Source organism: Naegleria lovaniensis, assembly GCF_003324165.1.
Source record: "Naegleria lovaniensis strain ATCC 30569 chromosome Unknown tig013, whole genome shotgun sequence".
Classification (NCBI taxonomy): domain Eukaryota; phylum Heterolobosea; class Eutetramitea; order Acrasida; family Naegleriidae; genus Naegleria; species Naegleria lovaniensis.
The window spans coordinates 1-25,986 of record NW_025407836.1 but is presented as its reverse complement, the minus strand read 5'-3'; the positions used below and the strand labels follow the sequence as shown (position 1 = coordinate 25,986).

The window sequence follows — 25,986 nt, the reverse complement described above, 5'->3', positions numbered from 1 at the left end:
AATAAATTCCTATAAATTTCCTAAAGAGAACAACGAGTTGGTGTTGTAAAACAATGTAATCATTCCAAGGTGGTGTTATTAAACAATGTAATGGTCGTTCTACCATCTCATGATGCTGCTTTCCAGTTCAATTGGATGATAGAGATCACATAATTATGGCCATGAACTCGGAACATGAGATGGATATATTACAAAAAAAAATATCTTCACCCAGCTCCACAAACACCCTACTCCCCGTTCGTTTAGGCCACAGTGCTCTCTTCTACAATCAACACATTTACTTCTTTGGTGGTCTTCAAAAAACAGTCTCTTCCATTCGTCCTCTCGAATTTGTCGATGATTTGGTTCAAGTCCATTCTCTCACTCATGAAATTACAAATCTCACCTCCTCTCGTCATCCGAATGAGGGTCCATGTGCTCGAAATTTTCACACCACGGTACTGAATACGTCTTCAAATGAAATGATTCTTTTCGGAGGAAAATCGAATGGATTTCTCAATGATGTTTGGAGTTTTAATTTCGCAACTGGCAGTTGGAGAAGATTGGATTGTGAAAATTCTCAATTGATCACTCCAAGATATGGACATTCGAGTGTGATTTATGGAGATTCCATGTTTGTATTTGGCGGATATGATAATAATGCATTTACAAGCAAGGAATTGTTTGAGTTGAATTTGAAGACTTTTGAATGGAAGAGCGTTGGATTGAAGTTGTCAAATGCCAAAGAAGGTGTTGAGCAAGAAGTGAGTGGTCGATTCTATCATGCTTCAGCTCTTGATGAAGAGAATGGAGATTGGTATTTGATTGGTGGAAAATCCTCCAATGGTCTCACCAAAGATTTCATTAAAATCAAATTATCCACCCTGTCAACCGTACCTGTCACATCATCAGACAATGATAACAAGGATTCCAAATCCGTAGAATTTGAATTTATTGAAAGTTCTGACGAGAATGTTTTAAGATATGGTCATTCATGCATTCTTGAAAAGATTGGAAATCAAAAAAAGATTTACATGATGGGTGGTTGCAATCAACAAGTTGACTTTTTTGATTGTTATTGTTTAGAATTGAATGATGCTTCTCATCCGTCATTATGGAAGAAGGTGAATGCCAATGAACATGTTCTTGCTCAACTGTTTAAAGAACCTTCCAAGTCTACGAGTAATGAAAGTACTCAATTTGAAGCCTTTCCAGTTTTTCACACCATCACTCGTTATGTGAATGTCAATGATCAAAGTATTTCCTATTTTGTCTTTGGAGGAACTTTACAAAAAACTCAAGTGGAAACTACTTCCACAAAACAGAACGCTGTTGAGATTGTGAGCACAACAAACAATGCCAAGAAACAAGTTGAAGAAATGGAACTTCATTACAAGGAATTTGAAGACATGCTCAATGATGACATTTTCAGAAAAATTCTTTCCTATTTGCAATGTGTTGATTTGATGAGATTACAATTGGTGAGCAAAAGATTGAGAATTTGTCAACTCACGACAGAGGATCAATATTGGAAAGATTATTACATGAAAAAGATTTCTGATTTGAGACAAGCGACAGCTATTTATTATTACGACACGAGTGCCAGACAAATGCTTTGGAGAAATGATTCACAATATGATCATTTACCAAATCGAAGTGAGAATTTTAAACAAGGATTGATCGAAGTGTTTAAAACATTCATAACCAAAGCTGAGAAGAGCTCGAAACAATTGACAAGTGACCTCGAGAGACTTTCTTTTGTAGCACCCAAAAGAAGATTTTTCACACCAGATGAAATCTTGGCCTATCCTAACGAGGATATCAATTTTGGTTCTCCAAAAGATTTTAAATGTGTAACTATTGGAGATGGAGCCACAGGAAAGACGAGTAAGTTTTTGTTTTCACAATGACAGTCATTACTCTTGACATCACTGATATGAATATTTTATGATGAAAACACGTGTAACAGGCATGTTAATTACTTACACCACCAAAACGTTTCCTGTAGACTATGTTCCAACTGTCTTTGATAATTATTCTCACCCAAGTACTTTTATGCCTAATATGAATTTGGGTTTATGGGATACTGCTGGACCAGAGGATTATGATCGATTGAGGTACGTTCCTTTTTTTCAAATGATTTCATTGTGATTACTTGTTAAAAACATTTTGCAACATTGTAAATTGACGACACAATTTTTTCGAACATTATTGACATTTGACATTTCATACAGACCTCTAAGTTATCCATGTACAGACCTCTTCCTTCTCTGCTTTAGCATTGTATCCAAGGCCTCTCTTCTCAACATTTCCACAAAATGGATTCCTGAAGTTAGTCATTATTGTCCAGATTGTCCAGTTCTACTTATTGGTACTAAAAAAGATTTAAGAACAGATCCTGTTCATACAAAATCCATGTTAATGAAATATAGTGAAAAACCCGTGACAAAAGAACAAGGAGAATTGATGGCTCGTAAAATGGGATGTATTTCATATATTGAAACAAGTTCAAAATTGGGAGAAGGTTTTGAGAGATTTGATGAATTGATTATTAAGGCAGTTAGTGTGGGTAAGGATGGTAATTATCAACCTTTCTCCAACCACTCGAAGAAGAAGTGTTATTTACAATAATTGTGTACCATGATTGGTGTCAAACTGCCAAACGTCAACGAGTGAAGTTAGGCACAAATCTATTGACCCTTTTCAATGCAACACTAATATAAACACTTTTTCACATTGTGCAAGCTGATTTTCATAGATGGATCTATTAACCTCACTATGCACCTCACAAGTTTGAATCTAATCACAATAATTTTTTTAAACTTTTAAAGCTATTGTACAATTCTAGGAGCGAAACAACATCGATGTTGTTTCACAGATCCAATCTTGTTCAATGAAAGATATGAACAAATTTCGAATATTCCTTTTTCACATACAAGATTTCGAATCTTTTCAAAAGATTCTCTCGTCCACACTTTTTAAATACTTAAAAATATTTCCAAAAAAAAACGAATTAATACCTTACCATGTGTTGGTCCAAAACCAGTTCCTTTTCCTTCTTCACGATTGGCTTGATCATGACGTTGGACCAAGTCCGAAGAATGATGGCCCTCAAACAACATCAACGTAGCCGCATGTTCTCTCAAGTCGTTTTATACCTTGCCTATACACTCATGGAATTATTACAATTCTTGCAATATCATTTCGGGATTGAAGGGACTTGCGGAACGAGTCAGAATTTAATCCTAACAACTGTGGCCCATATTCTGATTTGGACGCAACCTCTGGCTCATAATTATTGGTGTTTACGGAACACTCGGAAAGGACGATCGGCCATGAGAATGGCTCTCTGTTCATCCATTGTAACCTTTGTTGTTGCTTCAATTTCCTTATGGATGGGATATCATCATGTTGGAGGGTTTGGATTGGAATCCTCATCCTCCTCCGAGAGTAAGGACGGAAGTTTCTTGTTGGGCATTGAAATTCAAAACATTCATCCAGTGATGTGTTCTCATCAAGGTCCCAATCACTTGTATTGGATGTTTCCATATCATCCTTTATGGGGTCATGGAATTAGTTGGTACGTTTGGCTCATACAAACCGTAATGCCTCACTTGTTTCGTCACTCGGTGAAGGATAATGATTTTCTGGGTAAGAATTGGGTCGTCGGTAGTTCTGTCGTGATGGGATGGTTAGTGGCGGTCGTGATTACTTTACAAGTTGGTGGAATTATTCATGAAATACCATCGTATTGGTGTTTAATTTCAATTCCTTGGTTAATTCTTCCTTATTTGATTGCGTTTGTGAAACCAAGAAGATTTTTGGTGAATGAGGAATTGTTTATGAAACCTCTTGATGAAAAGAAGAAATGCTAGATTGCAAAGCGTTGAGTCTATTGACTCAAAATGTGTATGATGACGACGTCTTATTGTTAAATGCGTAAAGATGACACACTCGTCTCTTGGAGATTCCGTTGCTGAAGGTCATTTTGGAAGGTCATCCATAAAAAGGAGAAACTCTAAAGAGAGATTAAGAAGTAATGCATCCTTGTGTTCAATTTAATAAAACATTCAATCATCACCATGAACCGGATTATTTGCTGAGTATTATTTTGGAGGAATTGAAATTGTAAAAGAAAATCAACAACATGGAACCAGTCCAAATCCTTTTTTTGTCAATGATCGCCGTTTTTATCATCTGGTGTTTTCCCTATGTTAAAACCTGCATGCAAACGAAGAAAACCCATCAGAACAATTCCCACCGATTGGAATCACCTTCAAAAGATTTGGCTGTGGAAGAACCGCATCCGCGTTCAACAGCGACAGCTACTCCCGAACTTTCTGCACAATATTTAAATGAATATAGACCAAGTACGTACCGAACGAAACAAGAGGATTTCGATAATGATATTTGTGGATTACAGCATCATACATCTTATGGCCATCAAGATTCAGAATCCTTAATCGTTTCCAAATTTTGGGCAAAGTTGTATCAAAACATTAATGAACATACATTAAATCAGAATCACCGCGAGGATGTAAAAGGTCAACGGAAAGAGTTGTAACTTTCAAGAAAATCTAAACTTTTCAACCGGTTTGCAGAACATTAATAAAAAGTGTTCTTCATTTATTCATAGTTGGTACATTGTTAAAATTGGAGATCGACCAAACACACCTTATTTTCTTTGACTAAAGTTATTAAGTGTGGTCATTCCTACGACTGGATTTCCACCAGCATTGCTTGAGTGGTAACCTTGAGGAGATGTAAATGGTTGAGGTGGTTGGTTTTGTGACATTGGATACATTGGTACTTGCTGAACCATTTGTGAAGAAGGATATTGACGTTGTGGTTGTATTTGTGGCAGAATTTGTGGTTGAATTTGCTGTTGACGTTGAGGTTGAATTTGTGGTTGAGGTTGCATATGTGGTTGACGTTTAGGTTGAATTTGTGGCTGTTGTTGATGTTGAGATGGTTGAGATAGTGGTAGAAGTAGTGGCTGTGACTGAGGTTGAGATGGTTGTGATTGAGATTGCGGTTGCATTTGTGGTTGACGTTGAGGTTGACGTTTCGGTTGAATTTGTGGCTGTTGTTGATGTTGAGATGGTTGAGATTGTGGTAGAAGCAGTGGTTGTGACTGAGGTTGAGATGGTTGTGGCTTCTTCTTGTTATTCTTTTTTGGTTGATTTTTTGGTGGATTTGATGGTGCAAGGTGTTGACAGAATAATTTGACAATTGGAGAAAAACCAACAATCTCAACACTTCCATCCATTTGAGAAGGTTGTCTCTGAATGATATTCAGCAAGTCCGATTTCAACGCCTTAAATCCCTTGTTGTTTTCCAAGAAACTGTCAAGTGCTGATTTTGACACTGTCACTGTCTTGGAAATCTTCAATTGATCAATAAACTGTTTGTAATTGACAATGGTAAATCTTTGAGTAAAATCTTTTGGAGAAATGAGTTTGATCATGTGCATTTTCGATCGTTGACCAATGATCTTCTTTTTGGTGTTTGTGGTCAGTTTGAAAGGAGCTGCGTTCAATTTTGGAATTTGACAACTCGAACCATCGTCCCTGACACACCAAAGATTTTCATTATCAGACCATACGACATATAAAGTTTCTCCTTTTTTGCAATAGGATGGAATCTCCCGTTGACATTCAAGAATTTTGAGAACTGGATATCTGACAACACTGGTTCTATGATTATTCGATGTGTCAACTCTTTCAATCGTGTTGGTAACATTATTGAAAACAATGGTTGCGTCCTTGATTGAAATAGTGTTCTGTTTGGCTTTGTAACCGTTTTCAATGAGAATATTTTGAGCAGGTTTGAAAGCCACACTTTGTTGAGCGTCGTCCGAATAAAAGTAAACCGAGTCAATGTATCCTTCACAAGCTTTCTTTGGAACGAGTTGAATGTCATTAGTGACACCTGTTCTAATGTTCGATTGTGTCATTTCTTTAAAATTAATGTGATACTCAACTCCTTGACCATCTTTGAAATTAAAAGATGCATTAGGATTTTGAATGTAGAGCTCACATAATTGATTATTTTCTTGTTCAGTAAATTTCACAAAACGCTGGAGAGTGGAATTATAGAAACGGAAAGTTCCAGTGTATTCTGTAACATCCATCTCTTCGTTTTCGTGTGCCTGATTTGGAGTGTGATTGTTGTAAACAAGTATAGAGTGTTTGAGGGAAGATAAGGCACTCGTCATTGTTTTAAGTACCTTCTTTTCAACTGGCTCTTTTTTGAAAAGGTGAATTTCGCGAATGGAGCTGTTTGGATGCTCACTGAAATAGTTGGCAATAGTTTTGACCATGGTAGTGATTACCATATTTAGTTGTGGACCTTCTTGGACGAAAGGAGGAATTGCAAGAGATTTGATTTGGTTTTGTTCAGCAGTTTGTAAAATATTGTAGACTGCTTGAACAACATCCTGCTCTTCAATAGTAAGGAGCATGATGACATTATAGATAGTCTTGACGTTTGACAGATTTCCTGCAGATGTCTCAATTAAAGAACCAACCATTGGATCTGTGCTTCCCTTCTTTTGGTTGAATTCATGTTCCACATAGGAACCAGCAGAATTCTTAAACTCGTTGGAAAATGGAGATCCCTCTTGGAACGGATTAGCACAATTCACCAAAGCTTCTACATGCAAATTCTTATCTAAAATGTTAACATTATTCACATAAATGAAACAGTTTTCAACTTGAACAATATCGAAAACGGTATCCTTGTTCACAAAATCAATGGCAGTATAATACTTGTCTGCTTCAGCTTGAAGTTGTTGTGCTTGATTGGTTTCCTTCCAATGATTGTATTCATATATTGTGACTGGAAGAAATTCATAGTGAATGGGATTTTTACCAAATTTGTAAAGAGCATTGAAATGAGGTAAAACTTCCATGGAGGAAGAAGAAGCTTTGGCAGCTTTTGCTTTTGTTTGTTTTGTATCATCGGTTGTGGGAAGTGGAGGAATTTGAGATGGATCTTTCATAAAATCTTGAAACCAATAAAACAATTGATTCAAAGCTTCCTTCACCTTTTCGGCATCATTTCCTTTGAGCTCCAAGTGTTTTTTCTCATGAGAATACTGGATAGAGACTGGATGGAAATGCTGTTGAAGAGATTTCAAGAGCTTGTCATTCATGACAAATAACACTTGAACTTGAGGTGTTGGAATGTTGATCGTGTAGCTGGTTCCTTTCATGACTTCTTTGACTGCCTTTTCGACCTCTTGGCGATTTTCCTTTCGGCAAACGATCTTACAAGTGGCTTTGATTTTTGTCATGATCTCATTTGAAGGTGAGGATAACGGATGAGAGAAAACAACAAGATGATGAGGAGGTAATTTCTTCTTGAATTCTTCATCTTTTAACGCTTTCTTGCAAGTCTTTAGATTCGATGCTTGTATGTTAGACGAAATGGAAAATTCAACAAGCTTGTCTTGCTCTTTCCGAATCTGTCCTGAATTCAATAAATTACTACGGAGTGTAATGATCACAATGTCTCCTGTAGTGGTGTAAGTATAATGAGTGGTGTCTTGCAACAAGGAGAATTTCTTCAAATATTCGAACATTGTACGTGGCAATGTAACATTAGGTGTATCTTGATAATTCATTGGATTTTCCTTCTTTGAAGAACTAGAGGAGAAACAATCCTTGTCAACAATAATGATTTTTCTGTCTCCCACGGGCATTTGATGACACTTGGTAATGACTTCCTGAGCCACCTTCTCTGCCTTAATTTTTAAATCTACCTTAACCGTACCGTCGATACTCTGCTGGATCGTATTGTGTTGTTCGTTATGAATCGAATAGTTCAAGGAAGGAACTTTTTCTTTCAAAAGGTTCACTAACTGGGTGACTGAGATCTCCTCAGGAATGTTGGAAATTTCCAAAACAACATACTTGGGAATGTTGTTTTTGTTTTTTGGAGAATTGAACTTGTTGGATTCTTGTGGAGTGGAAGGATTGCCCTCTTTCAAAGTCACAATCAACAATTGATTGTCAACGATAAAGTTCTTGCTGCATTGTTGGGCCACTCGTTGAGCAATCCATCGATCATTCACATTGATGTAAAAGTAGTAGACTTGTTCAGTAGAGTTCTCAGTTCCCAATTTCTTAATCTTGTGCTCGTTCACAATATGTCCACTCAGAGCTGGAATCATCTGTTTCATTTGCATCAACACTTGCTCGACAGGAGTTCGAATTGCAACATTTGCAATCTTGATCGTGAACGTCTGGGGTTGAGGCTGATTGATATTCAATACAGAAGGAACATCTAACGATCCATTCAATGGTCGTTGTTGTGGAGGTCCTTGATTCAATGGATTCGAACCTAATCCTCTTCCATGACCGTTTTGTCCAACATGTTCAGCATGGAATTGTGAAACAGGTTGCAACAACAGTGGTTGTTGTTGTTGTTGTGATGGTTGTGGAGGTTGAGAAGGTTGAGGTCTCATCATTCCATAACCATTGTTTGGAACCGTTGGAGGAGGGCCTTGATTTACAGAAGGATCAACCAACATTTGATTACCAACATGATTGGTATTTGGCATTGGATGACCAACAACACTAGCAAAGGTTGGATGCTGTGGTAGTGTTGGAGGAGGTCGTTGCAACGATGGTTGAGAGAGACCCAAAGGTGGTTGTTGTTGCTGTTGTTGTTGTTGCTGAGAATTTGTTCGAAGATACGCAAAGGAACCGTTGGGTGGTCTCTGTGGATGAACCATGTGGTTCGCCATAGAGGGATCCTGTTTCTGTTGTGGTGGTAGTTGTTGTTGTTGCGGAGAGTTGTTGTAGTGCGGTGGAATCATGATGACGACTGGCAAGTGGTTTTTTTTTGGCGTGATCGATGCGAGAAATGGGAAATCGAGGATGGAATTAAAATCAAGGCTTTGGGAATTCTTTTCTGGCGTAGTTTACAATGAGAGATCACGTCACAATGAAAGGAGACAGATTGGACATGTCAAAAGTCGAGTGCTTGGAAAGTAATAATGGTTTGTATGTTGTAACTACAGTTTACTCGATCATCAGAATCACATTGACACAACATCACTTACAACAAACTAATTAAGGATTATAAGTTATCAAGTATGAAGGATATGCCTTTGAGTTCTGGTACACAATAAATACATCTGAATTGCCAGTGAATCCTTTAACGCTATCATATCGAACAGATGCAAAGGCGGATGTTGATTGACCAGGTTTCTCAGGAGGCAAACGTAATGAGTTATTGGAAGGAGTTTCAACGTAGTCTCCAAGCAACACGTCAGCGAAGAACATCTTTTTGGTGTTGTTTTCACTTGTAAATCCATAACTATTGGAATAGCTTGCATTCTTGGCAAAATAAATTCCTTGTCCCCACATTCCTGAAGCTGAAAAACGCATATCAAAACCATCTTGCCCATTGTAAATGAGAATTGGATTGGTGCCTCTGGTCCCATGGAATAATTGCGCAGGTTTGCATGACCAAGAGCCGTTCAGTTCTTTTTTGATGCTTTCCAAACGATCCATTTCATTTTTGAACGCTTGGTAGAGGAATTTGTTTTGAATTCTCTCAATGCTGACGATTGTAGAGTTTGGCATGGTCTCCTTAAACCTATTTAAAATTTGTAGGTATTCGTTTGAATTGTTAGCAACTTGAACAATTTCAAGATTGTTCAGTTGAGGTGTCCAAGAAGAAGGATAAATCACACCCTGAGTCAACGAAGGAGAGTTTGCAATCTCGAATACAATTTTGTTGCAGAATTTGTCCACCGAATATTTGAATCCTTTGACCACAATTGGCATTTTGCTAGTGTCCACTTCAATTAAATAAGGTGGAAGAGTTTTGAATGCTTTGTGGTTTTCCATAAAAGTGTCAATGATTCCTTTCGTACAACTGGTTGGAAGAGTGCAAGAACGAACTCGTGTCGGATCTTGAATCAATTGCTTATAATGCATTTTGAACATGTCCTTGTCTTGCTTGAGTGAAATCACTTTGAACATGTAAATCTTTTGCTTTGCCACAACTTTTTTCTTTTCCATTTTAGTGACGCCAAATGGTTTCACATTACTCTCTTGAATGATAAAATGTTTGGCCTCATAGGCACAGTATAAGGTTCCATCATTCTTCTCCTCATAAACATATAGCAAATCTCCTTGCTTACAGCAATCCATGTCAATTTTACACTCTACAATACGAATGACAGGAATTCTTTCAACCTTTCTTTCATACTTCGTCTGTGAGTTCACTTGTGTGAATGTACCATTGTTAAATTTCACAATATACACTATATCTTGATTGGTGTACTTTGTGTTGGTCATTGGAATTTCTACCTGGGCTAGGCCCTCTGTGTAAGCTGCTTCAATTGCTCTACATTGATTTTCTCGGTATAGGCAAAACTTATTGTTGTCATCTTGGTAGAACCAAAGAGCCTTAAGGAAGTGATTGTTGCCATGAGGTACAAAAATAATCTTTCGTTGGAAATTAGTGTCTTGATTTGTCTGTATCATTTTTCCAAAGTCAACCAAATACTTTTTCTTTTGCTCAGCTTCAAAAACAAAACTTCCTTTTGGATTTTCCAAAAACTTTTCACACAACAATCTGTTTTCATTTGGAGAATAATCCAAGTATGCCTTTTTGATATCATCAAAATATCTAAATACTCCAGAGTATTCATAATCAATGCTCTCTTCCAATTCATAATCGTCTTGAGAAAAGTTTTGATAAACAGTTGTAGAATGGAAATTCAATTGAGAGAAAGCATATGAATACGCTTCAGAAATTTCAGATTTGTCTTCCTTATTGGCAAGATGTATCTCTCTAATGCAGCTGTTGAGGGTACTGGAAAGGTGCTTACAAATGGTTTCGGCAATAATTGTGGTTGCTTTTTGTATGGGGTACCCAAAAATGCCCATAGCAAGCGGAGGTATGGCAATAGATGCAACGTGATTGCTTTCAGCTTTCTTCAGAATATTGACGACAGTTGCTTGCAAATCAGCCGCGTCTTGTGACGTTCCTGAATATCTAGGAGGCATGGCGTTATAAATTCCAGCAACATGCGAAATGTTGTGAGCACGAGTTTCGATCACGTCTCCAGTTTTGAAAGCTCCTCCATTTTGTTGTACTTTTCTTTGACACTCGTCATCAAAGCCTTTTCCAGCTGCATCTTTAATCGCTTTCGCTACTCCAGAGTCATGTTGCATCTGAACGTTTGCACTATTCACCAAAATGTCAGCGTTGAGTCTCTTATCTAAAATGTCAACATTTGAAATGTAAACAAGACAATTATTGATCTTTTCAATTTGGAAGGTGAAACTTTTCACATAATCAATTTCTGTTCCATATTTCTGTGCTTCAGATTCGAGCTCTTTAAATGACTTTGTCCAATATTTGTATTCATGATGAGAAACTGGAAGGAAGTCATAGATAATTTGCGACCGAGCATCCTTGAGAATGGTGTTGACATGTATATTGAAAAACTTGTCAAGGTCTTGATATTTTCCACTCAATTTCATAATGAGACCTTGAGATTTCATAATCTTCAATCCGTGTTGCTTGGCTTCTCTTTCAAGAGCAGGTTCTGCAACTTTCTTTTCAATCACATTATCAAAATAGATTTGTCTTGAGCGTGTTTGAGAATTTGAGAGGGTAGCAGTAATATTTTCGTAAACCAAATCTACATCGTCTTGATTGATACCTTTAATCCAGACAGTATCTTGCTTCCTGAACGCCACAACTCCTTTGACATCTTTTGTAAATTCTTTCAAAGCCAATTGTTTTGTCGACTGAAGAGTTATGGACTTTTGATATCCTGTCATAATCTCTGTAATGGCTTGTTGAACGGTGTTCTCGTTATCTGGATTTTTCAACAAGGCAACACGACAAGTAGCGAAAGGGGTTTGTAACTCTTTCCAGAACACAAAAGCAGTTTGAATGGAGTCAAGAGATTTCAAATATTTTGAAATTTCGCTCTTTGTATCATCAACTAACTCTTTGTCGACTTCTTGACGAATTTCAATGTCTGTTAATTGGCCAATCAAGTTCTGAATCTCTACCTTTTTCTTCAACATGTTCCCTTCCAATACAATGGATAAGTTGTTCTGATTTATCTTTTTGCATTTGGATTTCAGAGCAAAGTGTTGTTGCAACAACTTGAGTTTGGCATTAGAAATAGCTGGTAGTGTCACTTGCTTTGATTCAGGCTTATGGTTTTTCTGTTGGTTGGCCTTTTTTGATGAGACTTGTTTTACAGAGCTGTTGGAATTTTTGTCTTGGACTAGCTTTGATAATTTAAGAAACTCCTCTTTGTTGGAACAACATGCTTTTACCTCAATACCCTCCGATTTTGCCTTGAACTGTAACTTATCATTGCTTGTCAGCTGAGTTAACTTATCACTTCCATGAGGAAGAATTCCAATCGTTGAGAAGAATAAGTCTTTGAGCGAATCGAGGATGATCTTCTTTGAGAGATTACCTCCAACAGTTAGTATTTTCTTGTCAGTGTCATAACAATATTGGAGCTTGTGGGTTATGAGTGAGGTCAGAATAATAGAATCACAACGTTCCATGTAATAGGTTTCACGGAAAGTATGAATATTGAGAAGGCTTTTCAATCGGTTTTCAACATCTTGTTTGCTCCACATGGTGTTGAACACAGTAAATGTGTTGTCGCTCACATCAAGGAATGACGAGTTAGATCCAAATACATTATCTCTTACATTAGTAGGGACTTCCTGTAAAAGAGCACATGAAATAGGATCTAATTGGATTGTTAAAGTCTGTTGTTGGTCACAAATGACTTGACTACGAGAAGGTTGTACATTCTGTTGAGTATGATTACTGGCACTAGCGGAAGCACCAGTGTCAATGTCTATGCGCAAAGTAACGTTACCAATTTGGATCTTTTGTCTGCTCAATGCATTTGCAACTGCTTCATCCTTGACCAACAGTATAATAAAGTAAGTATTAGGATATTTGGTATTTGTTTTCGGCTGAATTTTGTCCTCTTTGTCGATATTGTCACACAAAGCAGGAACTTTTTCTTTCAACAGTACCAAGAGAGCGCCAACAGGCAGATTGTTAGGAATATTGATAATTCTGACTTTAACTATACGAACATTGCCATTTGTAGGTGTAGCCTTGAAAATAGGAGGTTGTTTGGATACATTTGGCATGATAGGTTGTGGATAGTTCATGTATTGATTCCCAACCACGCTGTCGCTCTTTACAACAGGTTGGCCATTGTATTGAGGATACAGGTTGTTGGTGGTCAAATTGAGTGTTTCTTGTTGGTAATAGGGTTGTTGACCCATCATTCCTTGAGTGTTAACCTGGTTGAATGACTGACCATATCCTTGCTGAATGTTGGAGGGTACATTGGGTACTTGGTAATTTAGAAAGCGTTGTTGATGTTGCTGCACGTACTCAATAGGCTGTTCTTCTCTTGGTTGCAAGTAACCAACACTGCTGTTCGAATGAACAACAGCATTTGCGAGAGAGCCTTGTGGATTAAGTTGTGGATCGGTGGTATGCTGGTAATAAGCACCTCCTTGTGATGGTATCAAACCCATTTGTTTGTGTTATGTACAGAAATTTTTTTGCTTGTAAGAATTGTGCAATGTGCCTTTGTGCGATTAAGTACTTTTGACAGTGGGAATTCTCAAGTCATCAACGCCTGTTGAAGTGGGTCTATTAGTGGAAATCGCTTACAAAGACACCAACTGAATTCCCGCTTCAAAACCTTTCTATTGAGGTATTGATGGCGTCGTTGTAGTTTGATTGATAGCGCTATCAAACTACAACGACCAAGGCGATACACTCATTCACTATCTCTACAAGGTTCATGATTCAAATAACAGCCTAAACCATCAATAGTAACAGGTAAATCTCTCATTTTCTTTGTGACTGGAGAAATGTCGAGTGAATAGGAATTCTAATTCTGTTTCAGGAGAGCGGCATATATTTAAGGTGTAACGGAATACAAGTCAATCTGATGTTGTCCTTTTCTTAATACATGTGGGCCAAGTGAAACACTCAATGATGAGATGCTTGTCCATATAAAAAAATTGATGTGATGACTGGGAATAACATCGGGAAGCTGGTAGTATACCTGCTTGAAAACAAAATAGGTTTCATCAAAACTCTTGCTGTGCTGTGTGCAATGAATTTGTTTTCTCATCAGAACATGGCAAGAACAATTTCCAATCAAAAAATCATCCAACAACCGAGCTATCATCCTCATGTTGAAACGAAGAGCCTTCCGAGCCCCCAAAGATTTCTCTTCTACTGAGTGTGCTCTCAACTTGATGAAGAGCCTTCATCGGGATAAATTCATGATGATTCCCAATAGCAAGTTGAGCGGGTCGTTTTTTTCTTTACAACAATTCTCTCAACAACGACGAAACAAAACCATTGGAATTGATCTCGGATCCACCTATACACGTGCCATGTATTGGCAAGGTAATGATGAACCACCTCTGGTCATTCCGAATATTCTCGGTCATGAAAAGATGAGGATTGATGGTATTCCTTCCATGATAGTATTTCATGATGGAAAAGTATTGAGTGTTGGAGGTGATCAAATTTGTCAACAACCAACACGATTACCGAAAATTACTGTGTTTGAATTGAAACGATTGTTGGGTCATACCTATCGTGATCTTCTTATTCAAGCTCCACATGTTCTTCTTTCCAACCAAAATCAAATATTATTCATACAAGGTCAGAATGGAGAACCTTTGATTCAAATAGGAACTTGTAAATATTCTCCCGTCGAATTGTTATCGTTGATATTTGAAAAAGTGAAACACAATGCAAGTACGTTTTTTGGAGAAGAAATTTCTCAAGCAGTTGTTGCCATTTCACCGTACATGAACGACGAGTCGAGAGCATTCATTTCTCAAGCTGGTCGTATGTGTGGTCTGAACATTTCTCGTTGCATTTATGAACCACATGCAACAGCGTTGGCGTTTGGTTTGCATGAGCAGCTGAAACCCATTCAAACTGTGATGGTTTGTGACTTTGGAGCTCGATCATGTAATATATCAATTTTGGAAATGGATGAATTTGGATTGTTTGAATTGAAATCAACTAAATGCAACTTTTTATGTAGTGGACTGGAAGTGGATTTGAAAATAGGGGAATGGATTTCAAACGAGATGAAAAAAATTGGAAAATGCACAGCAATACCAAAAGATAGATTTTTGATGCATGCTGAACAAGCAAAAAAGGAATTATCAGTCAAGAGCTCCACTGATATTAAAGTGCCAATCTTGTTGGACGATGTTTCACAACATGATGCTTCCACGGAGAAGTTCACATTATCGCTTACTGAGATGGAGAGAGTCATTCCAGACTTTGCAGAAAGGGCAGAAGAAACCATTCAACAATGTCTGACAGATGCCAATTTGCACAAACAATCTATTAATCATGTATTATTAGTGGGAGGCATGTCTAAAATGCCACTTGTCAAACGAGTGGTATCAGAAAATTTTGGGTTTTTTACTACCCCACCTAACCCACAAGAATCTGTGGTATTAGGTTGTGCAATTCAGGCAGGAAGGATATTAGCATAATTCAAACCTCAATTTAAAAGGTCCCTTGTTGTACAATTATGAAACCTGTTTGTGTTTTCCCTCATTTGCTTGAACACTTGTTATACTGTTGTTTGATAGAGTCAGCGATGATGTGTTTGTCCTGAACTTTAGCTGTTCCAAGAACTTTTTTGTATTGTTGTTGTCCAATTCAATGAGACGAGATTGTGTCAGTCTCAAAAGGATTGTGTTCGAGACAACCTGCATCTGAAGTGTTCTTATCATCAGAATTTTCTTGTTTCTCATCATGATTGACTCAATGACAACATCAACAACGAATTTAAATACTATTCTTTATTGAGAGAGATTCTCTGAAAATTCTGAAAATCCCATTTCTTTATACAATTCAATCAAATCAGCGTACACATAATTTGTACAAAACTGTTCATACGCTCGCATATATTCTCGTAATTGTTCTTCTTCTGATAAATGATGAACCGGAAGAGGATCTTGTTCTGCTGTATGACACCACATGTATTTATAATTTTCGAGTTGTTTATGAATGAAAGAAGATGAAGAAGAGGAAGAGGAAGAAGAATTTGATGAGGAAATGCTCGAGTCGGAAGGGGACAGTGATGATGATGGGTTCATTTGAACAGATGTGTATTGGAATTATTGTTGTGTGGATGGTTTTTTTTTTGAACGTGATGATGGACTATACCGAAAGCATTTAAAGAATTTTTTTGAACGATTTACTAAAAAAGGCTATCACGTTGAAAGGAAGATTTTTTGAACCAAAAAAGAAGGAACATGCAAGACAAGGCAAGCAAAACGAATAACTTTGAGTTGTTATATTTTGGCACCTTACACCTTACACTTAGTGTCAGTGCTGTTTGCATTTGACACTTGAGTGCCAAATGAATGAAGTGTGATTTGTATTTGACACTTGAGTGTAAGGTGCTATTTGTATTTGACACTTGAGTGTAAGGTGCGAAATGGATGTTGATTGAAATGGAGGTACTAGTTTGTGAACCTAACCATTCTACTTCGTGTTCAAACGAATCTATCAAACAAAAAAAAGGCATGATTTAATCTCATGCATCTACTTTCCTTTCGTATGTTAGCTTGGACCTTCGTATGAAAGGAGTTGGGAGGCACAAAAGATGATATGTTAACCTTTCATTCATGATGATAGACTCAGCCGTTAAGAAGTATGACTACGAAACAAAAACTGATTCCAGTTCCCTTAATTGTACCCTTCTGATTGCTTCAGCTTGACTTTTGCTGTTACCGTCATTCCCAAATCACTCAAATTCGATTACATCAGCCAACAACAGTGTTGAGCACCATTCTCTTGTTCTTCTCACCGTTTTTGTAACAATTGAACAAAAGTACATGTCACTATGAAGAAAAGCTGGCAAGTTTCACTCCCCTGTTGAACCAAATGAAAATGTTTTCCTACATGTACTGCAAGTGTTTTTCCTCAACATAAATCGTCTCTCAAGTTCATTCAGCAAGCTCTGACATCCTGTTCGACAACTTCATCTCAATCTCTTTCAACGCCGTGTTGTATGGCGCAACATCAACTCAGAAAACAGGTGCTGAACGGTGGAACATTATTTGAACCACTTGCCTCACAACGCTTCACCTTAGAAAATGAGCGTGAGTCTATTCTTCCCTCCATAAACTAAATTTCGTAGATGATCATTTGGTATTGTCGTTGTCAGACGAATTGTCCAAAAATTGCGTTCGTGATGCTGTTTCCTATACTCGATGATGATTGTGTAGTGAAGAGAATTTTGAGGCCCGTTGCTCACAACCGTGAAGACGGAGGTTTGTAATTTCAAAATAATATTTAAATAAATTAAAAAATATACAGGTGCTGATGACACTCGGCACTCAAGTGTCAGGTGCTGTTTGCATTTGGCACTCCAGTGTTAAGTGCTATTTGTATCTCCTTTTTGGGACTACGTGCCATTGCAAACGGCACTAAAGTGTAAGGTGTAAGGTGCTAAAAGGTATGTCCTCAATAACTTTACACGGCAAGTATTGCATGAATTATGTACGCGAACTACTTTTTATGTCTCAATGAAATGGCAGTTACCGTTTCTCACATTCAATTTTTCACACTTCACTGTGATAAATAGAAACCAGTGCGTCGAAGAAACCTTCAAAACCATAAAAGCACAAGTACACGAATCTATTCATCGTGGCTCCATTCTCTTGCATTCAATTGTCTTCAAGAATTTAAGAAACCTTTTACCTGGCAAAGCAACCTCTCACTGTAATTATAGACATTCATTCGTGACTTGTGAAGGTTCTTGTCAGCCATGTGCACGTGATAGGAATTCCTTATTATCTAATGTTCGACCAGTAATAATTGTTGAAGACAAACCAACTGTTTGCAATTTCATTCAAAAAAAAACAAACTCAAACTGTTTGAAACAACGAAATGATTGCCTCATTGCATCATCAACACACGGAAGTGAGCATTCTTAATGGTGCTTCCACCGTTACGTCCTTCGAAAACTATTCATTAGAAGAAGGCAACAAACAAACAATTCCCATCTCTAATTGGTTTCATGCGTTGTGGTTGTTGTTGAGAAGAGAAGTGCGAATGTTTCATTTACATTGCAAGAATGACTATAATATAACGATCATTCCTTCGGTTGCATTTGCATTGTCGTGTGGAGTGAGCCATTTGATTTCAATGTGTTTAATGAATCCTGGCGTTGGCTCCTTGTCAGACCCCTTACCAAATATAGCAATGAGCTTTTTCTCTCTGATTGGGTTTCTTATTTTTGCCGTGTTCTTTGTTTATCCATTTACCATGTCCAACCAAATCGATGGAATAGAAGAAGACCGCCTCAATGGTAAAACGTACCGACCTCTCGTCTCTGGAGAAACCACTTTGGAAGAAACCAAACTCCGATGGGTCATTTCTTGTGGCATTTACTTGACCATGAGCATGTATTACCAAATATTCTGGTACGGTGTGGTATGGACGCTGGCTTATTTCCTTCACAATAATTGTGGATTTGCCAAGAATTGGTTTTTCAAGAATTTGTCCAATACCATTGGAGTGGTTTGTATGATCATTCCGTATTGGCATATTTTGAATGGATTTCATGAACAGGATCGTACTGTGAAGGGGATGGTCATGATCGTTGCAGTGACATTTTTAATGACCATTGATGCTCAGGACTTTCGAGATGTTGAAGGTGACACCATGGCAGGTCGAGTGACAGTTCCAATTTTGTTTGGTTCCTACTCGAGAGTTTTCTTTTTAGTGAAAAGTATCGTTGCTGGACTGTTTTATTATGTGGCCATGATGAAAATGTGTCAATGGTATTCGGTGAGAATGGAGAATGAATGGATTTTTCGAATGTTTTGCTTGTGGACTCCCATTCAATTTTTGGGAATGTCGATTGGTTTTATGATGAATGGAAATTTGACAGGTGACTGCGAGAAGAAGAGATATTACGATGATCGTATTTACAAAGTCTTGTTTACCACCTGGTATGGAATTCAATTGTTAGGTCTTCCTATCATGCAAGCGTTAGTATTTAAATAAACTGATTTATTCAGTTCAAGCTCCTGGTAGAAATCGCAATTAGCTCGAAACGTGGTTATTTCTTGGAAAACAGTTCATCAATTTCCTGTCCACGATCAACAATGTGTGTTTCTTTTTCAATCATCCTTTTCTGTTGTTCTTTCGGTTCTATGATTGGTGGATCTATTTTAATTGGCATAGCATGTTCCAAGTGGATGTTTGGTTGAGTGGTGTTGAATTTGAGATCTTTGGGAATTGAAATCGAAATAGTCATGGATTCAGATTTTACATGAATAGGAGTTGTTGCTTTTGGATTGAATTTTTGTTGGGACGGAGCCTGAGAGGTACGGTATGTTTGGTCCTTTCTCTCGTTAAACGAAGATCCTTTTTGAATTACTTGTTGCATTATTCGTTTGTCAATTGTTTTCATGCGTTGTCTGATTTCTGCTTTTCTGTGTCTGCTTCCTATTCTTCGTTTGCCTTGTGTCACTGGCTTGAGTTTGTAAGATTTCATTCGATTGGCATTCTTGTTTTTAGAAACAAGTTTCTTCTTTTTGATGGTTGAATTACTATGATTGGTAATCTTGACATGACGCTTGATCTTTTTGAATTTTTGAATCATGAATGTGAAATCCAAATTATCAGTGTCCAAAAGATCATCGACCAATTTTTTACACAAGCGATAATAATGTTCACAGACCCAAGAAACAATTTCTCTGGTTCCCTTTTTGAATACATAGTAAGGAATTTTGGAAATGATTGGTTTTCTAATTCTCAAAATTGGCTCGGGAAGATGTCTCAAGTATTTCAATTCCACGTTTTTCACGACATCACTCGTCAATCGTTTGTTCAATTCTTCCTTGGACCAAATTTTCGTTTGGTCTCTTCTTGAAATCACCAACGGTTTCTTTTTCATGAATGTCTTTGGTAAATCCGCAATAAATGCTTTCAATTCATGTGAAGGCATTTGTAAAAATTGATAAGGAATTTTTCTTCGATCTTGTTTCTTAATAGCGAAATAATCTTTTGGAACGTGTCTCAATTTTTCAAATCCTAATTTTTGGATCACCGTTCGAGGAACATGTTTCTTTAAAAATTGAGTGGACCAAGCTTGTTGTTGTGGAGTCAACACTGGAGGAGCCAACGATTGCTTACTTGGTTTTTTAAACGAGGGAGCTTTGATTTTTTGAGCTCCAGGACCAAATTGATTTCGGTACTTGGTAATAGTCTTTGCCCACATTTTGTGACCATCTTTTCTTGCGAATTTCTGAAGCTTACGTGCAGACATGACTGGGAGGTGTTTCCATATTTGAGCAAGTTTGGAGGACGGAAGTCTGAATCCTTTTGGAGCGGATGGCCTCTTGAAATATTGTGTCTTTCTTCTTCCTCTTTTCTTGTTGTTTTGATCATGTTGATATGATCCACCTTCATGAGGATGGAATGCAATTTGTCGATTTCTTGGAAGAGAAATATTCTTTCTACTTTCTGATCTCGATGACGGTAACAGCTTGAAAATTGGTTTTCCACGAGCATTTCCTTCAATGGGAATACATATTTGAGCTAACTTTTTACGGAACTTGGTGGCATTGATCTTAATACTTGGTAATGGTAATTTCACAGTTTGTTGTGGTAACGCCACGAACAGTCCACCCTTAAATTCTAACGGTTCCAATCCATGTAATAACATGATACAAACATTACAATTTTCAATAGCAATTCTTGGAATAAATTTGTAAGTAATGGTTGCTTCAACAAAAACTCCAGCGCTTAAAGCAGCAACTCCTATACCTGCTCTTCCTCCCAAACTGATGGCTACAAAAGGTTCTAGAGAGACTGATGCTGAAATTCGATTTGGACATAGACCATAACTTAGATCAACACCAACTGTAATGGTGGCATAAAAAGCAAAACTCAATGGAACAGGTCCAGCAAAGACTTGAATTGGAATTTTTGGTTCTGCCGCTTGTTTTTGGAAGAGATTATGAGAAGGGGAAGTGAAACAGGCGTCTTCCTTGTCCTTAATGTCATTGGGCACTAATCCTTCGTTGTAAATGGTGACAAAGAACATTTTGAAAAATAGATTATCATGCACAGGTTGATTGGGTCTCTTTGTGAATTCTCCTCTTCCTTCGAATACTGAAAATTCTTGACCTCCAAAGACTGCATTGATACTAACTCGGGCAAGTAAAACAAAATCGAATTTGGAAACGTCACCACATTCAAAGGTAGCACCAGAATAAATCATTAAGCCAGCATAGACATGAGAAGGAGAATATCCTTGAACAGTTTCATACAGAAATCCCTTGCTCTTTCTAATCTTGTTAAGAGCTCCTTGTTTTCGAATAAAATTTAACATGGAAGGATCTGCGGTACAAATCTTTTCATGTTTCACATTCACATCGACACATACGCGTTCTCTTTTGAAATTTGTTGGCTTGGAAAATGCAAGTTTGATCTTTTTGGCAGTTTCGACCATTTCTTTGGCACTGTGGACAATTTGTTTTGCAAATTTTACAAAGACCTTAACCACTCGCCCTACTTTCTTGGCAGCTTTTTGTAAGGATCTACCTAACTTGACAATTCCACGTTTGATTCCTTTTCCTAGCTTGATTAAAAAGCATTTCAAGTCACACTTTTTCCGTTGTCTTTGTGAGGGCTTGTGACGCGATCTCAAACGTTTCACTCGTCTAATAAATCTTCCAATCGATTTAAATAATTTTCTTCCAATCATTCGGATCACTCGTTTACCAACTCTCACAAAATGTTTTCGAATTGAGTGATGGAAATGTTTGTGAATGTGTCGTCGAATGGAACGAAGCTTGGCAACAGCTGATCTCACTCGATGAAAGATATTTCTAAAGAATCTGGAACGGAATCTTCCCAATGTTTGTGCATGTTCTTCTTCGTTTAACAAGTCCAAAATTTCGCCATCCATATGAATGTCTTCGTCTTCCGAGTTGTTGGAATGTTCATTCTTCTTTCTGGAAGAAGAGTTTTGTTTTGTGCTTAATTTCAAAGCTTTTGAAAGCGCATCTCCTGACTCCTCTGTGCCAACCGTATATAAATATCTTCGAATCGCATTCTTGGTTTCTTCACACGATGTTCTTTCATGAATTTTTGAAAAATACTTGACATGAGAGGCAGTTCTTAATGTTTTTTCTCTCTCTGTTTGAGCGTGAATGTAAGTGGCTTTCACAAGAGATGAAGTGTCAGGGCTAGATACAATGTCTCTTACAAGTTGATCAATGAATGGATCGTCGTGTAGTCGTTTCTTTAAATTGTCTGCGAGCATGACCTTAATTGAATCTGGAATTTTATCATTGGCCAAATAGGTGTAAAGAACTCCCATAGGCACTGCTTTTCCTGCATTGTTCAAAGCATGGATACAAGTGGTCAATTCTTCAACATCTCTTTTCGTGTTGGAAGTAATTCTCTGAATAATGTCTTTCACAATTTTCTCAGATAAACGGACATCTCTGAGACGAGACGCCAGATCTGAATAGGTTAGAAACGCTGCTCGCTTCACTTTTTCGTTCTCTTCCTTGGAGATGTTCTTGCCAATTCTTTTGAAGAACGGAACGAGTCCTTTTGATTGAAGGGTGTGCAATAATTTAAAGGAATATTCTGTTGGGAATGCAATTACAATAGAGGCATAAATGTAATTTTGAGCTAAATAGGGATGCATGGTTGAGTACTTAACGAGCTTGTTTTGAACTTTGGCACTTCTTACGGTTGCCAATACATTCTGTAACAACTCACAATATTTCTTGGAAATGAATTTGTCCTTTTTGCTGAGCTGGTATTTTACAAGTTTGTGAATTTCATTCTTGAGTTCTCTAAACAGAATTCTCGATGCTTGGATGGGATGGAGACGACTATGTTTCACAATAGCTGCCAAAACCATGTTAGACTCTTTTGAAATGTTTGGATTTTCTTTAAATGCATGTAATAATCTCATGAACAATTTGTATGAAAAATGTTTCTTCTGAGAGTTTAACAAGTGACGTAAATCATCTTTGTGCAATCCAAATGTATTCTCAAAAGTAAATTCTGATCCCAAATTTGCACCTCTTCCATTCTTTTCCAATTCAAGCACAATTGCAGATACTTGTTGATCTACCTTTGTAGAATCTACAATTTTTTGAAGTGAAAGGTGACCCACTGATAAACTTTCAATATCTTTAGTCGGAACAGCCATTTGACCACTTTCAGAGGACATGTGATTGGAATCGTTTGGAATTTTCGAAATCTTTTCGTAATGTCTGAATGCTGGATGATTTTTTCTGTGGTTGAAATGAATCTTGATGATCAGTTGTGCAGATTGAACCAAATGCTTTTCTTTAGACACGTTCACTACGTGCATGCCTTCATATTGCATTCTTCTTTTCGTCAATGGAATTCGCATAAAATCCTTCTTGGAGTATTTTTGAAGAATGGTCAAGTGTTTAGAAGAATGAGATTTTTCATATCGTTGAAAGTATTTTCCTCCAAAACCATCGGTTTGACCTCTCGACATTTTGACAGTCTCTGTAGTGAGCATTCTCAATAGACCTTTCTTGACAGATCTCATTTCACGAAGTTCAGATTGTTTAAAAACCAAACTGTGAATATGTCCGCTTGGCGACATGACAAACAACATGGGATGAGCATTCATCTTACTTGTAAAATCATGTCTTGATATCAAATGACGATATTTCTTCAAACCCTTTCCTCCTTGGTATTGAAGAAATTGAGCTCTTTCAAATGTCATCATGACCACAGAAAGTGGGCCACGACTCGTGCTTTCATGAATTCCAGAAATCTCCAAACTCTTTTGTGTCGTCTCACGAGAAGCACATGTCAAAATCATGATACCCTCGAATAGAGTTTCCACATTGTCCATTCTACCGCGTTTTGATTGAATCAATCCTTGATGACCCATCACGAGTGTGTTTTTAAATTTGTAATAGATGGATTTCCCAGGTGGACATTGTATCAATAATGGATCAGATGCTGTTGATGATGAACTGTTCGAAGATGAAGAGGACATGGGAGTGGAAATTGAGCTGGTAGCGGCCACATGATAATGAACGAGGTGGTGGACAACGATGATCGCCAGTACCGCCACGAAAACCATGTGATGGAAATCGAGGCGGCTCTTGTTCTTCATCTTGGGTGAAAGGCTTTTGTTTTTTTGATGATTATTTTGATGTTGCTCGCCGAGTTTAGTATGCCTTTCGCGGTGGAGTAGTAGTAGGGTTGGTATTATTGTTTTGGAATGGGAAAGCAGACGTTTTAAAACTCGTCATTGATTTAATGACATTCACTGACCGAGAAATAATGGGATAATTCCCGTCCTCATCCTGCTGATCATAACCTTCAAGATGTTTTTTTGTTTTGTTCTATGACCGATACCAAAAATATTCAACATGATTTCCACGTTCTTCGGGTCGGCCACTTTTACATCAATATAGCTGAAGCTGATAGCACACGAGTTGTAGAATATTTTACAAATCAAATCTTTGATTAGACAAAGCATCATGTTATTGTTTCAGCGAGCCTCCCATCTCCTGAAAAAGTGTTATGCTTCATCCTCTCCTGAATGGAGCCACCATAGCGGTCCCAGAACAAATCATCGATGGCCTTTGCTGATTCTGTTGTTGTTCATCAATATTGCAGCAATTATGGTGTTTACCTTCTATTGGCGATTCAGTTTAAAACATCTCGACATGATCCGAAAAGCCTCATCATCAAGAAATAATAATTATTTTCATCTGTCCAAAGATAACACATCATTAAAATCTGCTCAGGGTGATGATGAATGTATCACTGAAAACAATTCATTACAACAAGAGATTCAATCACTCACAAGAGTATTGAATGCGTGGAAGTTCCCAAACGGTCCTCTTTATCAAAAAACTGAGTCCACTATAGTGTTCGGAACACAACCATCAAATCCTTCATCACTTATCTCAAACCATTACAAGGCCAAACTCCAGACAAATCCACAAAATGGACCTTTGCCGATCAATATGTATGAAGATTTCCGCCTTCAATTAGAAAAAAAGAATAGTTGGAATAGCATGACATCTGGCAGATGGAAGCTGACATCCAAACAGTACGAAGAAAACAAAAAGTGGAGTCCTCGTATTCGAGAATTCGTTGCAGACTACAGATCTCATTGGGGACTGAATTCTTTGACTAATGAGTTCACAGATCATGTCTATTATGAACCTAATTGGAACGTTCTTGCCAAATGCCCAAGCAATGAAAAAGATTATGAAACATCGTTGACCATCAATCCATTGACTGGAAAACGAAAACAATTAGGAGTATATGTTGTCATGACAGATTTTTCAAAAAACAAAGTTCACAGGGAAGGTGAATTTGATCGTGGTATACGAATTGATTTATATGGAGCTATTATTAATTGGAAAGATAATGTTTTCAAACACTTTCCACACCCTTTCATCATTTTTCATTATGGAAAATTATTGGAAGCAGTGAAACAATTTGTTGAAATGGAATTGGCACCGCTTAACATGACAGTAACATTTGTTGAAATTTCAACACAGACATTTTTGAAAAGAAACACTGACGGAAAACCATGGAGAAATGCAGATATTAACTACAAACATTTTTGGGGAATGAACAAGTTTTATACTCATGACCTCTTTGCTCATCCACTGATGAAAGGTTTCGAATATTATATGAGATTTGATGATGATTTTCGATTGATGGAACCTTTCAAATACGATATTTTCAAATTTATGGAAGAAAACAATTTACAAGTTGGTTATTCATGCTTGGGAATGCCAGATCATGCAAGTGGTTTTTGGTCCGGTCATTTACATGAAAGAATTTGGTCCTATTTTTTAAGACAAGGAGTTTTACCGTTGGAGGAAATGAAAACTGCCGGAAAATGGGGACAAGCTGACACTATTCATG

At 37.5% G+C, this 25,986-nt stretch overlaps 9 protein-coding genes across 9 annotated transcripts; 5 read left to right on the top strand and 4 right to left on the bottom strand.

Annotated features, from left to right (window-relative positions):
• Nucleotides 1-161: 161 nt before the first annotated feature.
• C9374_001827 (uncharacterized protein) lies at nucleotides 162-2,610 on the top strand (the record flags this gene model as incomplete). Its single annotated transcript, XM_044691177.1, has 3 exons — nucleotides 162-1,866; nucleotides 1,949-2,096; nucleotides 2,214-2,610. The coding sequence occupies 3 exons, from the start codon at nucleotides 162-164 to the stop codon at nucleotides 2,608-2,610; spliced, it is 2,250 nt and encodes a 749-aa protein (XP_044550784.1).
• A 503-nt stretch (nucleotides 2,611-3,113) lies between these two features.
• On the top strand, nucleotides 3,114-3,854 carry C9374_001826 (uncharacterized protein; the record flags this gene model as incomplete). Its single annotated transcript, XM_044691176.1, has 1 exon — nucleotides 3,114-3,854. The coding sequence occupies one exon, from the start codon at nucleotides 3,114-3,116 to the stop codon at nucleotides 3,852-3,854; it is 741 nt and encodes a 246-aa protein (XP_044550783.1).
• An 800-nt stretch (nucleotides 3,855-4,654) lies between these two features.
• Nucleotides 4,655-8,803, bottom strand: C9374_001825 (uncharacterized protein; the record flags this gene model as incomplete). The annotated part of the gene is made up of 1 exon (XM_044691175.1): nucleotides 4,655-8,803. The coding sequence occupies one exon, from the start codon at nucleotides 8,801-8,803 to the stop codon at nucleotides 4,655-4,657; it is 4,149 nt and encodes a 1,382-aa protein (XP_044550782.1).
• Nucleotides 8,804-9,059: 256 nt separating this feature from the next.
• C9374_001824 (uncharacterized protein) lies at nucleotides 9,060-13,544 on the bottom strand (the record flags this gene model as incomplete). The annotated part of the gene is made up of 1 exon (XM_044691174.1): nucleotides 9,060-13,544. The coding sequence occupies one exon, from the start codon at nucleotides 13,542-13,544 to the stop codon at nucleotides 9,060-9,062; it is 4,485 nt and encodes a 1,494-aa protein (XP_044550781.1).
• A 669-nt stretch (nucleotides 13,545-14,213) lies between these two features.
• On the top strand, nucleotides 14,214-15,548 carry C9374_001823 (uncharacterized protein; the record flags this gene model as incomplete). The annotated part of the gene is made up of 1 exon (XM_044691173.1): nucleotides 14,214-15,548. The coding sequence occupies one exon, from the start codon at nucleotides 14,214-14,216 to the stop codon at nucleotides 15,546-15,548; it is 1,335 nt and encodes a 444-aa protein (XP_044550780.1).
• Nucleotides 15,549-15,860: 312 nt separating this feature from the next.
• Nucleotides 15,861-16,157, bottom strand: C9374_001822 (uncharacterized protein; the record flags this gene model as incomplete). The annotated part of the gene is made up of 1 exon (XM_044691172.1): nucleotides 15,861-16,157. One exon carries the CDS (start codon nucleotides 16,155-16,157, stop codon nucleotides 15,861-15,863), a length of 297 nt encoding a protein of 98 aa, XP_044550779.1.
• Nucleotides 16,158-17,958: 1,801 nt separating this feature from the next.
• Nucleotides 17,959-19,080, top strand: C9374_001821 (uncharacterized protein; the record flags this gene model as incomplete). The annotated part of the gene is made up of 1 exon (XM_044691171.1): nucleotides 17,959-19,080. The coding sequence occupies one exon, from the start codon at nucleotides 17,959-17,961 to the stop codon at nucleotides 19,078-19,080; it is 1,122 nt and encodes a 373-aa protein (XP_044550778.1).
• Nucleotides 19,081-19,135: 55 nt separating this feature from the next.
• C9374_001820 (uncharacterized protein) lies at nucleotides 19,136-24,088 on the bottom strand (the record flags this gene model as incomplete). Its single annotated transcript, XM_044691170.1, has 1 exon — nucleotides 19,136-24,088. The coding sequence occupies one exon, from the start codon at nucleotides 24,086-24,088 to the stop codon at nucleotides 19,136-19,138; it is 4,953 nt and encodes a 1,650-aa protein (XP_044550777.1).
• Nucleotides 24,089-24,767: 679 nt separating this feature from the next.
• On the top strand, nucleotides 24,768-25,986 carry C9374_001819 (uncharacterized protein; the record flags this gene model as incomplete). Its single annotated transcript, XM_044691168.1, has 1 exon — nucleotides 24,768-25,986. A coding segment is annotated over one exon (1,219 nt), but the record flags the coding sequence as incomplete, so codon positions are not given.